Genomic DNA, 18,999 nt, shown 5'->3' on the forward strand with positions numbered 1-18,999 from the left:
ACTTTTAGTTAAGAATATTTTCAATTTCCTACAATTTCTTGGGAATTGTTAAAAGATCGGGCGCCACCAAAAGAAATTCAGCTATTATATTATTTATTTTTTAGTTTTATTCGTTAAAAGCAAAAATATTGAAACCAACATCAAATATTAGAATCAGTATAGATTTGTTGGAATTGGGAAACTTTGGTACGAATTATGGCCTTCAATTAAATACCTCTTGTGTGAGGCGTAAGCAAATTTTAGGGCATATAGCTTTAGATTACTGGCGGATCTGGAAAACGTTAACTTAAGCAGTCTGTTAATGTTTTTGGAACAATCTGGTTGGTTCAACAGAAGAAAATAATCGAGAAGGTTCAGCGTTTAAAATTAGAAGTGCCCATATGTAATAGGTACTTTTGGTTAATGTGACATCACAATGGGCTGAATACTCTTAGTGAGCCTGAAACTTAATCGGGCTGCCACTTTAACCTAACCTTTGGCCTTCAAAGTCTGTCAAAGATATCACACACTGAAAATGACTATGCGATTTTTGGGTCAATTCCCGGTGAAGCGCTTCTTGAGATGATCGACATTATGGTGTTTTTTAGTCCAACCTTACTCTCCAAAATTGCCCAACGGATTGAGATCCGTAGATTTTGGTGGCCATTGTGTGATAGAAATTAAGCGATGTACCTCTTTATACCCTTCACCACTACTGTGGTACAGGGTATAATAAGTTTGTGCATTTGTATGTAACGCCAAGAAATAGTGTTCATAGACCCATCTTTTAGTATACCGATCGGCTTAGAATTAAATTCTGAGTCGATTTAGCGATGTCCGTCTTTCTGTCTGTCTGTCCGTCCGTCCGTCCGTCTGTCTGTATATGTAATTTTGTGCACAAAGTGCAGCTCGCAATTGAAGTCCGATGGTCCTCAAATTTGGCATAGGGCCGTTTCTTGGGGCAGAGACAATCGCTATTGGTTTTGGAAAACATCGGTTCAGATTTAGATATAGCTGCCATATATATTTATCACCGATTTGGTCATAGTTAGCGTGTTTATCAGCCGATTTTCTTGAAATACCGTACATCCAATTTTTTATGAATCTCGAAGATCTTGAAAAATGTTAGCCAAATCGGTTCAGATTTAGATATAGCTCCCATATATATCTTTCGTCCGATTTAGACTCATATGGCCACAGAGGCCAAAGTTTACTACCGATCTTCGTGAAATTTTGCACAGAGGGTAGAATTGACATTCTACCAATGCTTGGTAAATTTGATTGAAATCGGTTCAAATTTAGATATAGCTCCCATATATATCTTTCGTCCGATTTGAACTTATATGGCCACAAAAGCCAGAGTTTTGCCGTGATTTGCTTCAAATTTTGCACAAGGGGTACTTTTAATAGTATTGTTAAATATGCCCAATTTTGTTAAAATCGGTTCTGATTTAGATATAGCTCCCATATATATCTTTCGTCCGATTTAGACTCATATGGCCACAGAGGCCAAAGTTTACTACCGATCTTAGTGAAATTTTGCACAGAAGGTAGAATTGACATTCTACCAATGCTTGGTAAATTTGATTGAAATCGGTTCAAATTTAGTTATAGCTCCCATATATATCTTTCGCCCGGTTTGGACTTATATGGTCTCAAAAGCCAGAGTTTTGCCCTGACTTGCTTCAAATTTTGCACAAGCGGTACTTTTAACGATACTATTGTATGTGCCAAATATGGTAAAAATCGATTCAGATTTAGATATAGCTCCCATATATATCTTTCGTCCGATTTGTACTTATATGGCCTCAAAATCCAGGGTTTTGCCGTGATTTGCTTCAAATTTCGCACAAGGAGTACGTTTAGTAGTATCGGTAATTGTGCCAAATTTGGTTGAAATCGGTTCAGATTTAGATATGGATCCCACATATATCTTCCGTCCTATTTGCACTCATATGACCAGGGGGCCAATTATACTCCCATTTACGTGAAATTTCGCATAGATAGCAGAATTATTAATCTAACTATACATGTCAAATTTAGTCAAGATTCAGATTATATATAGCTCCCATATATACGTACACCAGAGTTGGGGAAATATGTTATGGTAGACTGTTACACATTTTAGACCCATTTTCAATGGAAGTTTCCTACAATTAACTAGATAGCGTTAGCCGATTTAAATTTTAATTCTAGAGATTTTGTAGAAGTAAAAAAATTGTATCCTTTATATAGCTTTCAGCAAATGTGATGTAGTTTAGATAGATAGGGGTGAAGGGTATAATATAGTCGGCCCCGCCCGACTTTAGACTTTACTTACTTGTTTTTATCCTATTCGTGGTTGACACGAGTGCGATTGTGTTGAGTCAATATTGTGAATTCAATATTGTCTTTATGACATTTTCCCGATAACAATCGGCATTTAGTTTAACCCCACGGTCGACCAATATGACCCTGGATTGATCATCGACCGTTGAAGCTACTCACAATACCAAATGTGGCACTTGAGTTCTCGTGGACAATCGAAGGGACATTATCAACTGACCTATTCGTAGAAGTTTTTAGAGTAAGGACCAGAACTCACTTCAGTGATTCAGAACCTAATCCACCTGAGAAACAGGGAATATAAACAAATTGGAACCTTCGTCACTAGGTCTGGCATTTGTGAATGGGTAAAAACATACTTCAAAAATTCAGAGGTGAAATGTTTGTTATACGATATGAAATTTGTGAAGACTTGTTGGACCAGATGCTCTGTGGTCCTTTCCGAATATTTCTCCATCGTGCCAATTTTACATTTTTTATACGACTTCCAAGGTTTGAATTCTTTAAACAGTTCGAGCTGAGGTTTGCTAGATGTGGTGGAAAATTGTATGGTCCCATGGTAGCACACAGCCACTGTTGTGAAATGGTTAGCACCTTCCTGGGTTCAATCCTAGTTTCGACCGAAATATTTTCAGCGGTGTTTAATCCTCACTCAGTAATGCTGATCACAACAAGTTTCTCTAATATGAAACGCTGTTCGGACTAGACTATACAAAGGAGATCCCTTGAAAACCTCCTCGATTCGATTGATATCTGTGCCCAGTATGTGAGGTGTTTTAGTTTGAAACAAAATTAATTCAGAAGAAGTCGGTGTTCAAATTTCGTATCTTGATCCTGGTCAGACGCGAGGTGAGAACGTTGCTATTTTCTTCAATTCAATGAATGAACCATCCGACGTGGGAATCGTTGATCTTTTACAATACTCCAGATAGTCAATGGGTATCAAACCTTGGGAATATCATAAAACCGTGCGACTTATACCTTCTTCGGAAGGCGTTCACAATTTCGAATATTTCATGGTTTCGTATTTGAACCAATAGATCAATTTTTCTATGACTGACCTAGTACCGTTTCATTATCGTGTTTTATTTCTTCAGTTAGTCGATGTGGATCATACCTTGTGAATCGCAGAAAAAGGAGGGCGAGTCATTGTCTTCATAGAAGCCTATTTGCAGAGTGCAATCTTCAGTTTGAAAGAGTGGTTTTGACGACTGTCATGAATTCACACCGAAGTTCCTTTTGGATTGCTCTTAACCAACATCAAAAAGGGTCTATGGGTGCGCATGTCCTCCAAGAGTAAATAAACGTCGGGCCCATTTAGTCGTAATTTTTCTCATGTCCCATGTTCATGTCTACCTTTTGATGGTAGACAGCGCCGATATGCTCTTTGAATCGAATTTCTATCCAGAACATCTAAGCAGTACAAATCGCGACAGTATTGCCAGATTGTTGGATGAAATCTCATTATTAGTAATATATTGTCTCTTGAGTTTCCCAAACGAAACGGTGAGAGCAAGAGTTTAACCAACAGCTCCCGTAATTTTTAGAGAGATGTAAAAACATCAACTGCACCCAGAGAAGGAATATGATCACCTCAAACATGTTTTAAGAGCAAAATGTTATTTTTGGGTGGTGACCATGTAACATGGTTTTCGCAACCATGTTATTTTCTCGAAAATCATGTATCTGATTGCGGCAAGCATGTTATATTTGACGAGAAAATAAAATTTAGTGACAAACTGGTTACATGGTCACCATACAAAAATAACATTTTTCTCTTAAAACATGTTTGATTCCTTCTCTGCGTGTGCATAACAATTTTGATCACCTATAATCCTAGCCTACTATACCAACCTCATTTTCAAGGACAACTGGCTGTGAGGACACGTCTCTGTGTTAGATTATGTTATAGCCACAGGGTAATGATTTTATTTTATGATGAATGATGATTAAATAGAATGGTTGTGGAAGGTGGAATAAAAGATAGCAATAGAGCAACGTGAAGAACTAATGGGAAGAATCACCAATGCGTCTGGTTTATAGTTTCTAAAATATCATATCTTCTCCCATTCTCATGCCCATCTTTGAGTTTTGATTGAAGATTCTTTTACATCGAGTCGTGGTCATAATGGTTTCTTTTGCACCTTTCGCCACTTCACAGTTTCACTATTCCTTTGTTTGTTTCCCATTAAAGTACTTTGAGGTTGAATAGTGAAGAGGAGTTGTTTGTTTACACATCTACACATCTAACATAATGAGCAGAAATATGCGTGTTTTGCCCAGCATCATTATCATCGTCAAAGGGTCACAGGTGTTGTGGAGTAGCAACACCCAAAGGGAATTACATTGAAATGCCAACGAAATGCAATATTCCATTCGTTTCACCTCGGAAAGACAAAATTTGATACGATTTTCATTTCTCATTTTCCTCGCTCTTTTTTTCTCGTGTTTCCCTTTTGGCACAGGTGGAGTATTCCTTATGCTTGGCTATAGTGCTACCGATGAAGCTTTATTGCGACCCCATACTAATTTGGGTGTCCAGGATGCTGTCAGAGCTTTGCAGCAATATGTTAACACATACATTGATAACCAGGTGAGTTATGAGATGTGATAATTAATATCCTGAAGGATTGGAGGGAAAATATAATCAATTATTTGTTTTATTAATTCTCTTGAATATTTGATAATGAATTTATTCAATTTAATATTAATGTTTTCTCTTCTCTTGGTTTTCGTGAATTCTTGTATATAGACCCAATGTACCTTGACGCTATTCAATATGACAGAGGAGAATATTATAATTGCAGCAAGATTACCCCATGATGTTAAGCTTAAAGCTATTGAATTGTTGAAGAAGGAAAAGGTAAGTTTTTGTATAAAATATGCAGATAAAGCAAATGATAGAATGTAGACTCTATGTTATCTTGCAAAAAGGAGGACAGCCAATAACGGCGCTATGTATATGGGTCTCAAGAAACTTAGCCCTAAAACCTAGATGAAGTAGAACACCACACAGTTGTATGGAAAGCAAGTGCACCAAATATATATGTTTTTTGGAGAATAACTTCATTTTATTTTTGGAGCCTGTTTGCATTATGAAAATTAATCTTAAGAAATAAAAAGTTTCTAGGATTGTGTTTTTTATACCCTCCACCATAGGATGGGGGTATATTAACTTTATCATTTGTAGGTCGTATGGTATTGCAAATGGGCCATATCGGTCCACTTTTACGTATAGCCCCCATATAAACCGAAGCTCAGATTTTGGCTTACGGAGCCTCTTGAAGTAGCAAAATTCATCCGATCCGGTTGAAATTTGGTACATGGTGTTAGCATATGGTCTCTAACAACCACGCAAAAATTGGTCCACATCGGTCCATACCCAGCAAAAAAAGAGCTTCCAAAAAAGTAGTTTGGATCCCCAATCTGTGATCCGGAAGTAATGCAAACTTGGATCATCTCCAATGAATTTTACATGGACTTGTCATAGGACGGAAGTACTCCCTTTTTGGATCCTTTGCATTGCTTTACAAGTTGTGCCCTGGAAGTTAATTTTAATGAAGAAATTTAAAAAGCGAAAAAAAATTTTTCAACCAATATTACTATGAACGAAAAAATAAGAAACGCAGGTTCAAATCTCACCAGCGGAAATTTTTTTATCAAATATTTTTCTAAAAAAATATTTTTTTATGTCATGCGTCGTTTTTATTTTTTTATTTTCGGCATATATTTTCGTATAAATATATTTTTTCCATTAAAAATCAAAAAAAAATTAAAAATTCTCGTAATTTGCAAAACCTTCTCAAAAGAACTTCCATGGAAGGGAAAAAGTCAAACGGCACAGGTTCAAATGCCAGCGGGGATGAAATTTATTTTTTTTTAACTTTTTTTATTAATTTCTATTTTTTTAGTTTTTTGGGAAATTTAATTGTACAAAATTTGCACTTAAAATAACCTGATTGCTTTCTTTCTAATACTTGTCCACAAGGACTGCATCGGAAGTAGAAACAAGTATACAAAGCAGTAAGTTCGGCCGGGCCGAATCTTAAATACCCACCACCATGAATCAAATATTATAGTTTCCTGTGAAAATTTCAGGGGGATTTGGTGACAAGCAGATCAGTTCAACCAGTACACTTCCCGAATATAAATTCATAGATTTTACCTATGAAGACTAGATCAGATTCTGGACTTATAGGAACCATATTTGTTTGAGTTTTTGAGGAATCATAAACATCGTGTGAAAATGTGCAAGAAAACGATGAAATAACGCCTTGATTTTAAATCTAACATCTGTCGATTTTTACCCCCATTATTTAAATGATTACCAGAAGTAAAATCTGGAAACTATAATTCAGTTTCAAGCAATTTTCATTATCAATGCACATGGACCGATATTCACCATTTTCGGCACACCTCTTTATGTTCCTAAAATACTTCTAGATTTAAAATTTCATGGAAAAATATGAAAAAAACTATGGCTTCTAAAAGCCCAAGAAGTAAAATCGGGAGATCGGTCTAATTGGGAGATAAACCAAAACATGGACCAATACACGCCATTTCGGCTCTCATATATGAGGTCTTAAAATACCTCTAGATTTCTCATTTCAGGCAAATTGGATAAAAACTACGGATTCTAGAAGCCTAAAAAATCAAATAATTTCTTGCACACTTATTTGTATCCTAAAATCCTTTAGATTTTCGATTTCAGGCAAAGTGGACAACAATTACGGTTTCTAGAAGCCCAAAAGGTAATATCGGGAGATCGGTCTATCTGATGGCTATATCAAAATATCATACTCACCATTTTCGGCATACCTTTTTATGGTCCTAAAATACCTCTAGATTTCCAATTTGAGGCAAGTTGGATAAAAACTACGGTTTCTATAAGCCAAAGAATAAAATCTGGATATCGGTCTATATGGGGGATATATAAAAACAAGGTCCGATACTCATCAATTTCAGTACACCTCTTTTAGACGCCCAAGAAGTAAAAACTGGCGATGGGTCTATATGGGACTATACCAAAACATGGACCGATACTCACCATTTTTAGCACACCTCTTTATTGTTCTAAAATACCTCTAGATTTCCAATTTCATGCAAATTGGATAAAAACCACGGATTCTATAAGCCCAAGACCCCAAATCGGTCTATATGGGGGATATACCAAAACTTGGACCGATACTCACCATTTTTATCACACCTCTTTATGGTCGTAAAATACCTCTAGATTTCAAATTTCAACCAAATTAGATAATAACTACGGATTCTAGAAGCCCAAGAAGTAAAATCGGGAAATCGGTCTATATGGGGGCTATACCTAAACATCAACCGATAGTCACCATTTTTGGCACACCTCTTTATGGTGCTAGAATACCTCTAGATTTCCAATTTCTGGCGAATTGGATAGAAACTATCAATTCTAGAAGCCCTGGAAATATAATCGGGAGATCGGTCTATATGGGGACTATACCAAAACATGGACCGATACTCACCATTTTTGGCACACCTCTTTGTGGTCAAAAAATACCTCTAGATTTCCAATTTCAGGCAAATTGGATAGAAACTAAGGTTTTTATAAGCCCAAGACCCCAAATCGGAGGTCGGTTTATATGTGGACTATATCAAAACTTAGACCGATATAGCCCATCTTCGAACTTGACCTGTCTGCAGACAAAAGACGAGTTAGTGCGAAATTTCAGCACGATTGCTTTATTATTGAAGACTGTAGCGTGATTACAACAGACAGACAGCCAGACAGCCAGCCAGACAGACAGACAGACGGACAGACGGACAGACGGACATGGCTATATCGTCTTAGAATTTCTCCCTGATCAAGAATATATATACTTTATATAGTCGGAAATCGATATTTCGATGTGTTACAAACGGAATGACAAACTTATTATAGCCCCGTCACCATTCTATGGTGGTGAGTATAAAAAATCATTGGGGGATCCCAAGATGTGCTTTAGAAGAAGTGTTTGTGCACTTGTCCAAAAGGACTGCATCGGAAGTAGAAAAAAATGATTGGGGGATCCCACGATGCGCTTTAGAAGAAATGTTTCTGAAGTTGTCCAAAAGGACTGCATCGGAATTTGAAAAATCTCAATGGGGAATTCTGGGATGGGCTTTAAAAGATATGTTTGTGGAACAACTTCCAATTTTTTTTTGCTGGGATAGTTATATATAGCCCCCATATAAACCGATCCCCAGATTTGGCTTGCGAAGCCTCAAGGAGAAGCAAATTTCATCCGATCCGGCTGAAATTTGGTACATTGTGTTGGTATATGGTCTCTAACAACCATGCAATAAATAGTCCACATCGGTCCATAATTATATATAGCCCCCATATAAGAGTTTCAGTATATGATGTTGGTATATGGTCTGTAATAACCATGCAAAAATTGGTCCACATCGGTCCATAATTATATATAGCCCCCATATAAACCGTTCGCCAGATTTCACCTCCGGAGCCTCTTGGAGGAGCAAAATTCATCCGATCAAATTTGGAACGTCGTGTTAGTATATGGCCGCTAACAACCATACCAAAATTGGTCCATATCGTTATATAGTTATATATAGCCGATCTCCAATCACACAACCCAATTAATTCGATTGTGGATGACAGTCTTTCGTAGAAGTTTCTACGCAATCCATGGTGGAGGGTACATAAGCTTCGGCCTGGACGAACTTACGGCCGTATATACTTGTTTTTAAGTGGAATCTTTTCAGCATTCTGTGATTTGATAATGACACTTTTATTACGAATAGTTTTGAATCGCACCAGAATTATTTTGTGCGTCGCTAACCTTTGGCCGGGGTTTAAGTATTCTTTTCCAAAATTTTGGAAAATTTGTACTCGGTAACACATATTTAATTTTTTCTTAAGACTTTATATTTTTTCATCGGGGTCAGGTTTCATTTCATGAAAAAAAGAAAGTGAGACCTATTTTTTTGGGTCGATTTTAATATTTCACTTACGTTTTGTTGGAGCCAATAGTCATTATGAAACGTCTTGCCACATTTGCGGCCATGTTTCATTTGGGTGGGTATATTTTTCGATGGGTATATTTTTGCACGAAAACGGTAACTGCCGCAGAAATGATCCAATAAATGAGGCCAAGGGCTTACGTCGGTGTTTAAAATTTTCTTCTATCGACGGAAGCCTAAGTGGAGTGACGCGATTTCAAAGTAATATGAGTGGACTGCCTGTGCACTGATGATTATGGTATTGATTCCGAGCCAACAAAGCGGAGAATTGAAGTAAGAACAAATTTAAGACACAATTTTTTGACTTCAAGTAGCCGACTATATTATACCCTGCACCACTTTGTAGATCTAAATCGATCGATCGATACCATATCACATCCTATATATAAAGGTTTGTCCCAAATACATACATTTAAATATCACTCGATTTGGACAGAATTTGATAGACTTTTACAAAACCTATAGACTCAAAATTTAAGTTGGCTAATGCACTAGGGTGGAACACAATTTTAGTAAAAAAAAATATGGGAAAAATTTAAATCTGAAGCAATTTTAAGGAAACTTCGCAAAAGTTCATTTATGATTTATCGCTCGATATATATAAATATATTAGAAGTTTAGGAAAATTAGAATCATTTTTACAACTTTTCGACTAAGCAGTGGCGATTTCACAAGGAAAATGTTGGTATTTTGACCATTTTTGTCGAAATCAGAAAAACATATATATGGGAGCTATATCTAAATCAGAACCAATTTCAATCAAATTTGGCACACATGACTATATTACTAATTGTACTCCTAGTGCAAAATTTCAACCAAATTGGGCCAAAACTCTGGCTTCTGGGGCCATATAAGTCCATATCGGGCGAAAAATATATATGGAAGCTATATCTAAATCTGAACCGATTTCAATCAAATTTGGCACGCATAGCTACAATGCTAAATCTACTCCCTGTGCCAAATTTCAACCAAATTGGGCCAAAGCTCTGGTTTTTAGGAACATATTAGTCCATATCGGGCGAAAGATATATATGGGAGCTATATCTAAATCTGAACCGATTTCAATAAAATTTTGCACACTTGACTATACTACTAATTGTACTCCTAGTGCAAAATTTCATCCAAATTCGGCCAAAAATCTGGCTTCTGGGGCCATATAAGTCCATATCCGGCGAAAGATATATATGGGAGCTATATCTAAATCTGAACCGATTTGGCTGATATTTTGCAAGATTTTCGAGATTCATAAAATATTTGGATGTACGGTATTTCAAGAAAATCGATTGATAAACACACTAACTATGACCACATCGGGGATAAATATATATGGCAGCTATATCTAAATCTGAACCGATTTTTTCCAAAACCAATAGCGATTGTCTCTGTCCCAAGAAACGGCCCTCTGCCAAATTTGAGGACGATCGGACTTAAATTGCGAGCTGTACTTTGTGCACAAAATTACATATACAGACAGACGGACGGACAGACAGACGGACATCGCTAAATGGACTCAGAATTTAATTCTAAGCCGATCGGTATACTAAAAGATGGGTCTATGACCACTATTTCTTGGCGTTACATACAAATGCACAAACTTATTATACCCTGTACCACAGTAGTGGTGAAGGGTATAAATATGGGAAACATTTATATCTGAAACAATTTTGAAGTAAATTCCCAAAATTCGATCTATGATTAGAAGTACAGGAAAATTGGAGTCATGTTTACAAGTTTTCGACTTAGTTGGGACGGAAAACATCCAATCTGGCAACACTGGTATAGTTTCAACCATGAGTCATATCCCAGATGGCGAAAATAGGCCGCAATTGAAAACGAAGCACTATCTCAAAAAGTAAATTGGGGTTTATTTTCATAATACAATCGGTCCCCAAAAATACAATGAAGTTATTTCCACAAAAACATAAACATTTGGTGTTTTCCATATAATTTTGTTGGTCTAAAAATTTAATATATTTAAAAACGAACAAAAATAAATAATATAGCACTTTACTTTTTTAAATTAAAGCAACGTTGTGTCTTATTTATCTTTTTCGTTTCTTTTTCTTCCCAGGATGAATGTACATCTATTTTGCGTACCATCAGTCATCACATCAATTCCGAACATCATGAACTGCAATCCCACCGACTTTTAAGCATTTTCAAAATGGCTGAAGTCGAAGTCGTTTGGCCAGAGAGTAGTGCGGCCACCAGTAGTCTACGATCGACTACATCTACATACAGCTCAAGTCTAACATTACTCGTAATGATGATGTCCTCGGTAGTTATGAGTCTAAGTGTGACGGTGACTCTGACCTCACAGGTCAATTGCATGCGGCATGTGAGTAGACGACAAACGAATACAATGCAAACATGACATTAGAATATTAAGGTGAAATAATTAGATGGTAATTAGGACTTTATAGATATACACCAATAGGCAAAAACCAAAAAAAAAAATAAAACGGAAATAAATGATATACATACATATACATATATATACATACTTATAGAGCAAATGAAAAGAGTATATTACAGCATATACATACATATGTACTATTATTATGTATTATTATTAATACTATTATTATTATTGTTTATATAATTAACAAAATATATTTGTATGTTTGTATCCGTTCATCCACTACGAATGCCCTACCATTCAAAAGGACTAAATTATAAAAACATGAAACTTACTACTTATAAATAGAATATTTTATACAATGTACAGTGTTATAAAGAAGAAAAAGTGGATGAAGAGAAGAAGACGAAATAAAAATCATCTTATTATGAATCCATCAACCATCCTTCGTTGCTCGCTCCTTAGGATCCCAATGTTTAGATATGTGAAATGTTTTTGTACGTACATTCAGATGTAAGTTTGTTAAGATTCAAAAGAGCTATGAGTTAAGGGTTAGAATACTTCAATTTGAAGGTAAAACTATTTGTACATAAATATTATTAAGGAAAGCATACGTTTATTTGAAAAGTAAGATTGTTGTTTTTTTTCACAGTGACTTTATAATTTTAATGTTTTTAATTTATTTTTATTTTATTTTATTATGTCATGACAATGCAATTGAAAGACAATATTATGATAGTTGGAGAAATTAAATAGAAACATAAATATAATATATTTAATTCAGGTTCTTGAAGCTGAATAATGATATTGGGAGCCCAAATTAAAATTGCCGAATTTTTTCGAATGATAAAAAATTTATTGTAGAAAAAAATTGTAACAGACTCAATCCATGAATCAATCCAATTTTTGGTTTCTTCATAAGATCTCATAAGAAAATATTGCCATAGATTGGAACAAGTGGTAATTGGATGGAGCAATATCTGCAGTATACGGCGGGTGGGGCAGGACTTCCCGTTCAGTGTTTTCAAAGCTGGCCCAATCAAATGTTTGTCATTAATGTTTAGTCATGACCGATGTAACCAGTCGGAAAGTAGTAAGAATATTATTCTTTAAATTTAAGTTTTGTGTGATTTTTTCATACCCTCCACCATAGGATGGGGGTATATTAACTTTGTCATTCCATCTGTAACACACCGAAATATAGCTCTAAGACCCCATAAAGTATATATATTCTAGGTCGTGGTGAAATTCTGAGTCGATCTGAGCATGTCCGTCTGTTGACATCACGCTAACTTCCAAACGAAAAAAGCTATCGACTTGAAACTTGGCACAAGTAGTTGTTATTGATGTAGGTCGGATGGTATTGCAATTGGGTCATATCGGTCCACTTTTACGTATAACCCCCATATAAACGGACCCCCAAATTTGGCTTGCAGAACCTCTAAGAAAAGCAAATTTCAACCGATCCGGCTGAAATTTGGTACATGGTGTTTGTATATGGTCCTTAACAACCATGAAAAAATTGGTCCACAACGGTCCATAATTATATATAGCCCCCATGTAAACCGATCCCCAGATTCGGCTTGCGGAGCCTCTAAGAGAAGAAAATTTCATCCGATCCGGCTGAAATTTGGTACATGGTGTAAGTATATAGTCTATAACAACTATGCACAAATTGGTCCACATTGGTGCATAATTATATATAGTCCCCATATAAACCGATCCCCCGATTTGGTTTTCGGAGCTTCTTGGAAGACCAAAATCCATCTGATGCAGTTGATATTTGGTACGTGGTGTTAATATATGGCCTCAAACACCCATGAAAAAAATTGGTTGAAATCGGTCCATCATTATATATACCCCCATATAAAGCGATCCCCAGATTAGACCTCCGGAGCCCCTTGGATCAAGTTCGTATTTGTATATAGCCCCATATAAGCGACCCCACATTTCAATTCTGGCTCCCTACGTACCGTACAAAAGTCCATATCGATTCGTAATTATTTGTAGACTTACCTACACATACCTTTTTTGTCTAATATATACCACGTATGGACTAACTGACAATTTTGAAAACGATTTAAGATATCACAACCCAAGTAATGCGATTGTGGATGACAGTCTTTCGTAAAAGTTTCTACGCTATCCATGGTGGAGGGTACATAAGATTCGGCCAGGCCGAACTTACGGCCATATATACTTGTTTTTTTTTTTTTGTTTCTTCATTAAAATAAACTTCCAAGGGTTAGCGTATAGTTCATTGTGAAGGATCTGGAAACGGAATACTTCCGTCCATAATCCCATACGCAATTCAGCAAGGGTACTCGGTAATGGTACTTCAAACTTCTCAATGCATCCAAACCTTTCGGAATTAGCTAAAACAAGTTCCCTTATCATTTTGATAAACCCTCCATTTTCTCGCTTCTGGTGCGATTCGTGTTAACGTCGTTTAATCGGGCTCAAATTTTGGCTATCCCAATATCTGGAAAGAGGATTCGTTTTGTGGGGTTAAGGCGAATGCTCCTAGTGGCACCAGGTCGCCTTTTCGAAGCTAAAGGCTGGCGTAACTCGGTTTGACTCAGCGACGAGCGACACGTGTTAACGCCGTTTAATCGGGCTCAACTTTTGGCTATCCCAATCAGGGATCCGGAGCGGTCCATTTTTTTCGCTCCGCTCCGCTCCGCTCCCGCTCCGGAGAAAAAAAAACCGCTCCGCTCCTCGCTCCCCTCCGAGAAAAAAAATCGCTCCGCTCCGCTCCTCTTCGAGAAAATTATAGTACAAACATTGTATTATTTGTTCAATTGAGTTTTATTTTATTTAGAAAAATCGGGCGGTACATATATGGGAGCTATAGCTAAATTTGAACCGATTTCGATGATTTTTTGCACATATAGTTAGTACTATAGAAGATTACATTTCGCCAACTTTGAGTAAGATCAGTTGAGCCACCGTGGTGCAATGGTTAGCATGCCCGCCTTGCATACACAAGGTCGTGGGTTCGATTCCTGCTACGACCGAACACCAAAAAGTTTTTCAGCGGTGGATTATCCCACCTCAGTAATGCTGGTGACATTTCTGAGGGTTTCATAGCTTCTCTAAGTGGTTTCACTGGAATGTGGAACGCCGTTCGGACTCGGCTATAAAAAGGAGGTCCCTTGTCATTGAGCTTAACATGGAATCGGGCAGCACTCAGTGATAAGAGAGAAGTTCACCACTGTGGTATCACAATGGACTGAATAGTCTAAGTGAGCCTGAGGCTGCCACATAACCTAACCTAACCTAAGATCAGTTGATAAATAAGGGTTTTATGACCTAATTTGACAAAATCGGGCGATACATATATATGGGACCTATATCTAAATCTGAAACGATTTCGATGAAATTTTCAGACTTAAAGGGTGATACAGAAGATTATTTTGTGCTAAATTTGACGACGATCGGTTAGTAAAAAAAGTGCAACGTGACCCCATTTGTCGAAATCGGGCAATACATATATATGGGAGCTATATCTAAATTTGATCCGATTTCTTCCAAATTCAATAACGTTCGTCCTTGTGTCCAAAAAACTCCCTGTACCAAATTTCATCAAAATCGGTTAATAATTGCGACCGAAATCCTGTGAACAACAAATACATGGACAGACGGACGGATGGACGGACGGACACCAAGCGCTAGATCGACTCAGGAGGTGATTGTGAGTCGATCGGTATATATTTTATGGGGTCTAAAATCAATATTTCTGTAGGCACATTTTTTGGCAGATCAAACTTATTATACCCTAACCACTATGTGGTTTAGGGTATAATGACTTTAAAACAATGTGTTGAAATATTTTATTAATTTTGAAGATTTTTTCAGAAATATTAAATCCATTTTGACTTCATTAAAACGAAATTTGCATTCATGTTAGGATACACATTTTTATGTCGAATCACTTAGACAAGGAAAAACTTTTTCTCAGAGAAATACGTCTTCTATTCTAAGCAAAATTCGTATTTTAAGCATGTGAAATATTTGGCCACCCGACATTATTCTTTGCGGTGCGCCATCTACTATTTAATATGTGATAGAAACCAAATTTATGAAAATGGACCAAAATGGACCAAATTCTGTTTGGTCTGACCATCGGACCAAATTTAAAAATTAGAAATCTTTTGGACCAATTTTGGTCCGATCGGACCAAAACGGCAACGCTGATTGGAATTGAAAGTCTATACACAGAGTAGAAGTAACTACTCTCCGAAAGTTTTTTTTTTTTGTTTTGCAACAGACGTAGAGAAGAGGTTTTGTTATATTTGTAATGTGTGTGTGTATGTTTATGTTTGCAACAACCTCCATCGACATCAGTCCGTGGTATACCTACGAATATTCTTACTCAGATCTAGTGTTACCTAATTTCGCCTTTTCCCCTTTATTGTATAATAAATCTATATGCGCACATTTTTCAACCAAAATTGAAACTATCCATAATTTTAATTAAATTTTCGAGAACTAATATCAGAAATAAGAGAATGCTAGGATATAGTACAATAGTAAAGCAAATATGAATGTCCTTACACTGAAAAAAAGCATGCCCGGTTCCAAAGATTTTGTCTTTACTTTAACAGTTTGGGTATTAATTCCGAGCCAAAGAAGCGGAGAATACAATTAAGGATACTTTAAAGACGTAATTCTCTTTTATATTTGGGGGTTATGTAATTGCTTCTAGGAAGCAAATGTTAATTTTTAATTTTTTTAGATTTTTTTCGTCAGTTGTTATCAAAATCATTTAAAAAAGAGTTAACGAGTTATTTTTTTTCCATATTAAGACTCGACTTTCAGTAGAAATTATGCTATGTTTCAAGTAAAAAGCGTCTTTGAAATAAAGTGTTGAAAAACATGTCTCATTTTTTAACGATTTTTTGCTTTGTAGGCAAGAGCAAAAAGGAAACAAATTTAAAGACAATTTTATTAATTTTAAAGAATTTTTCTTAATTATTAAAGTCATGTTGACCATACCTCAAAAATTTTATCTTTCATGTTATGATACACATATTTAAGTAAAATCACTTAATTATAAGTACATTTCAACTTTATTCAAAAGTTTATTGCCTTTTGGACAAGAAAAAAAACTTTATTTTAGAGAAATGCGTCTTCCATGTTAAGCAAAATTTGCATTCTGATTCTAAGGACATGGAATCTTTGACTTCACGACAATATTTTTTTCATTGTAGAAAACTAAAAAATTAAATATAAATAAGATCGTTTAATTGCATTTATTTGACGTTCATTACAAACATCTTTGTAGTAATACGGGATGAAATTGATCGAAAGTACTGTTGTTACTTTTACAACACATACTAGAGATATATTTTGACATTTGCCGTTTTTGAAAACAATTACTAAAAAAACACGTTGTGTTTTCCCCAATGTACGTACGTACAAAAATACATATCGTACATTTTAAACGTTTACTCACACTACGCTAAGTACTAACTAAATTTGAAATTACCTACACAGTGTAATTTCAAAGTTACACATTTCATTCAAGTAATATTTTATTCGGAACGGAGCGGTTTTTCATTTGGAAACCGCTCCGCTCCCGCTCCGCTCCGGATTTTAGAAATGCCGCTCCCGCTCCGGCAAAAAAAGGGCTTGCTCCGCTGCGCTCCACGCTCCGCTCCGGATCCCTGATCCCAATATCTGGAAAGGGGATTCGTTTTGTGGGGTTAAGGCCAACAAGATTCCGAAATTTTTTTGTGGTCACACTACTCTTTATTCCAATAATTAACTCAGATGAGGGCTTGAACTGGATGATATTTTGAGCACAGTCTTGAAATTTTCACCTTTTTGTTACTCGCAAACAAAAACTACATATTTTTCCAATCTTTATTTTTTACGGATTTTCTACGGCAGAGTCTATTCCTTTTGCTTTTTTTCAAAAAACTTGCTAAAAATTTACTGGAGATTTTTGTGGCGAATTTTAAATTAAATTGGAGATTTTTGGGGATGAAAGGGTTCCATTTTAGAGACAAGAGGCTGGAAATTCTGGCAACACTGCCTTGACGGGTTCATGTGGACAAGTCTAAGGGATACTCTTTTTGTAAAATTGTAACAAAATTTTCTATAGAAATAAAATTTTTACAAAATTTCTATAGCAAAAATATTTTGAGAACAATTTCTATAAAAAATGACAAAATTTTCTAAGAAAAAAAATTCTGACAAAATTTTTTATAGAAATAAAATTTTGAGAAAATTTTGTATAGAAATAAAATTTTGAGAAAATTTTCGATAGAAATGTAATTTTGACAAAATGTCCATGTTGAAGTTTTGACCAGAATTGGGATGTACTAAACGTATACCGGTTCTATGATATATTCGTGTCCCGTAGGTAACATAAAATCGTGCATCACTCATTGTTACAAGAGAAATTCATCATGTATGGTTTTAGAGTGAAGAGTATGGTCTGCGTGTCTGTAACAACAGACAACCACCATACCTCATATTAACTTTTGCAACATGGTTACGATTTTTTCATTTAGATTTTTGTATCACATTTCACGGAAAACCTACTATAATGATGATGAACTAGATACTAAGTAAAACAAAAACAAAAAAGGATTTACTCTTTTTATATAGCCGACATTTACAATGTCCTTTTCAGCACGTAGCTTCAATGTAATTACATTCATTAATCAAATATATATATCTGGTCTTATTATATTCAGATTTATTTCATGAAAAGAACTGGTACAAGCAAAGGATTTAAAACAGTATATATTGGGTTTGTATTTTTTTATTAGGGTATCTCATTAAAATAAATTTAATTTAATAAAACCAATTTTAAAGAACATTTTTTTATTATTTATATAACTTATATAAATTTATTTTAATTAAACTAAAATCTTTTAAATTGAAATGAATTGAAAAACTTGATTTTTTTTATTTTTTATATTAGATCTCAACCTTGAAATTTTATTTGTATCATAAAATGATGGAATTAATCTAAATGGTTTAACTAAAATCAATTAAATTAAATAAATTGTTTTCTACCCTAATATAAATATGGTTATGATATAGACGTGTAAATCCAAGCATATAGATGACATAATTGCAACCAAAAGTAAATATACATATGTTATATGCACACACACACATAACTACATCTACTTAGTCTGGTATATGAACATATGGTGGACACATATTCATATACATTCACGTGCATTTCCATGCTTTCATTGCAACATTTGGTTATATAAATTTCATATAGGAAAAGCCACAAACTTTTTCCCAATTTTAAATAGTTTAATGACGACCACAACATATTTAATGAAAACTGCGAAAAAATATGGTTCATTCAA

The 18,999-nt window shown here is 35.4% G+C and overlaps 1 protein-coding gene across 1 annotated transcript in view; it reads left to right on the forward strand.

The window, feature by feature from the left end:
- Window positions 1-11,759, forward strand: part of Gfrl (Glial cell line-derived neurotrophic family receptor-like) — a 75,594-nt gene extending 63,835 nt beyond the window's left edge. Inside the window, exons 12-14 of the mRNA XM_075305118.1 lie at window positions 4,770-4,897; window positions 5,057-5,167; window positions 11,372-11,759. Of these exons, the coding sequence (XP_075161233.1) occupies window positions 4,770-4,897; window positions 5,057-5,167; window positions 11,372-11,674 (542 nt within the window). The 3' untranslated portion in view covers window positions 11,675-11,759. The remainder of the gene's footprint in view (window positions 1-4,769; window positions 4,898-5,056; window positions 5,168-11,371) is intronic.
- The last annotated feature ends 7,240 nt before the right edge of the window (window positions 11,760-18,999 follow it).

This window comes from Haematobia irritans, chromosome 1 (assembly GCF_050003625.1).
Source record: "Haematobia irritans isolate KBUSLIRL chromosome 1, ASM5000362v1, whole genome shotgun sequence".
Classification (NCBI taxonomy): Eukaryota; Metazoa; Arthropoda; class Insecta; order Diptera; family Muscidae; genus Haematobia; species Haematobia irritans.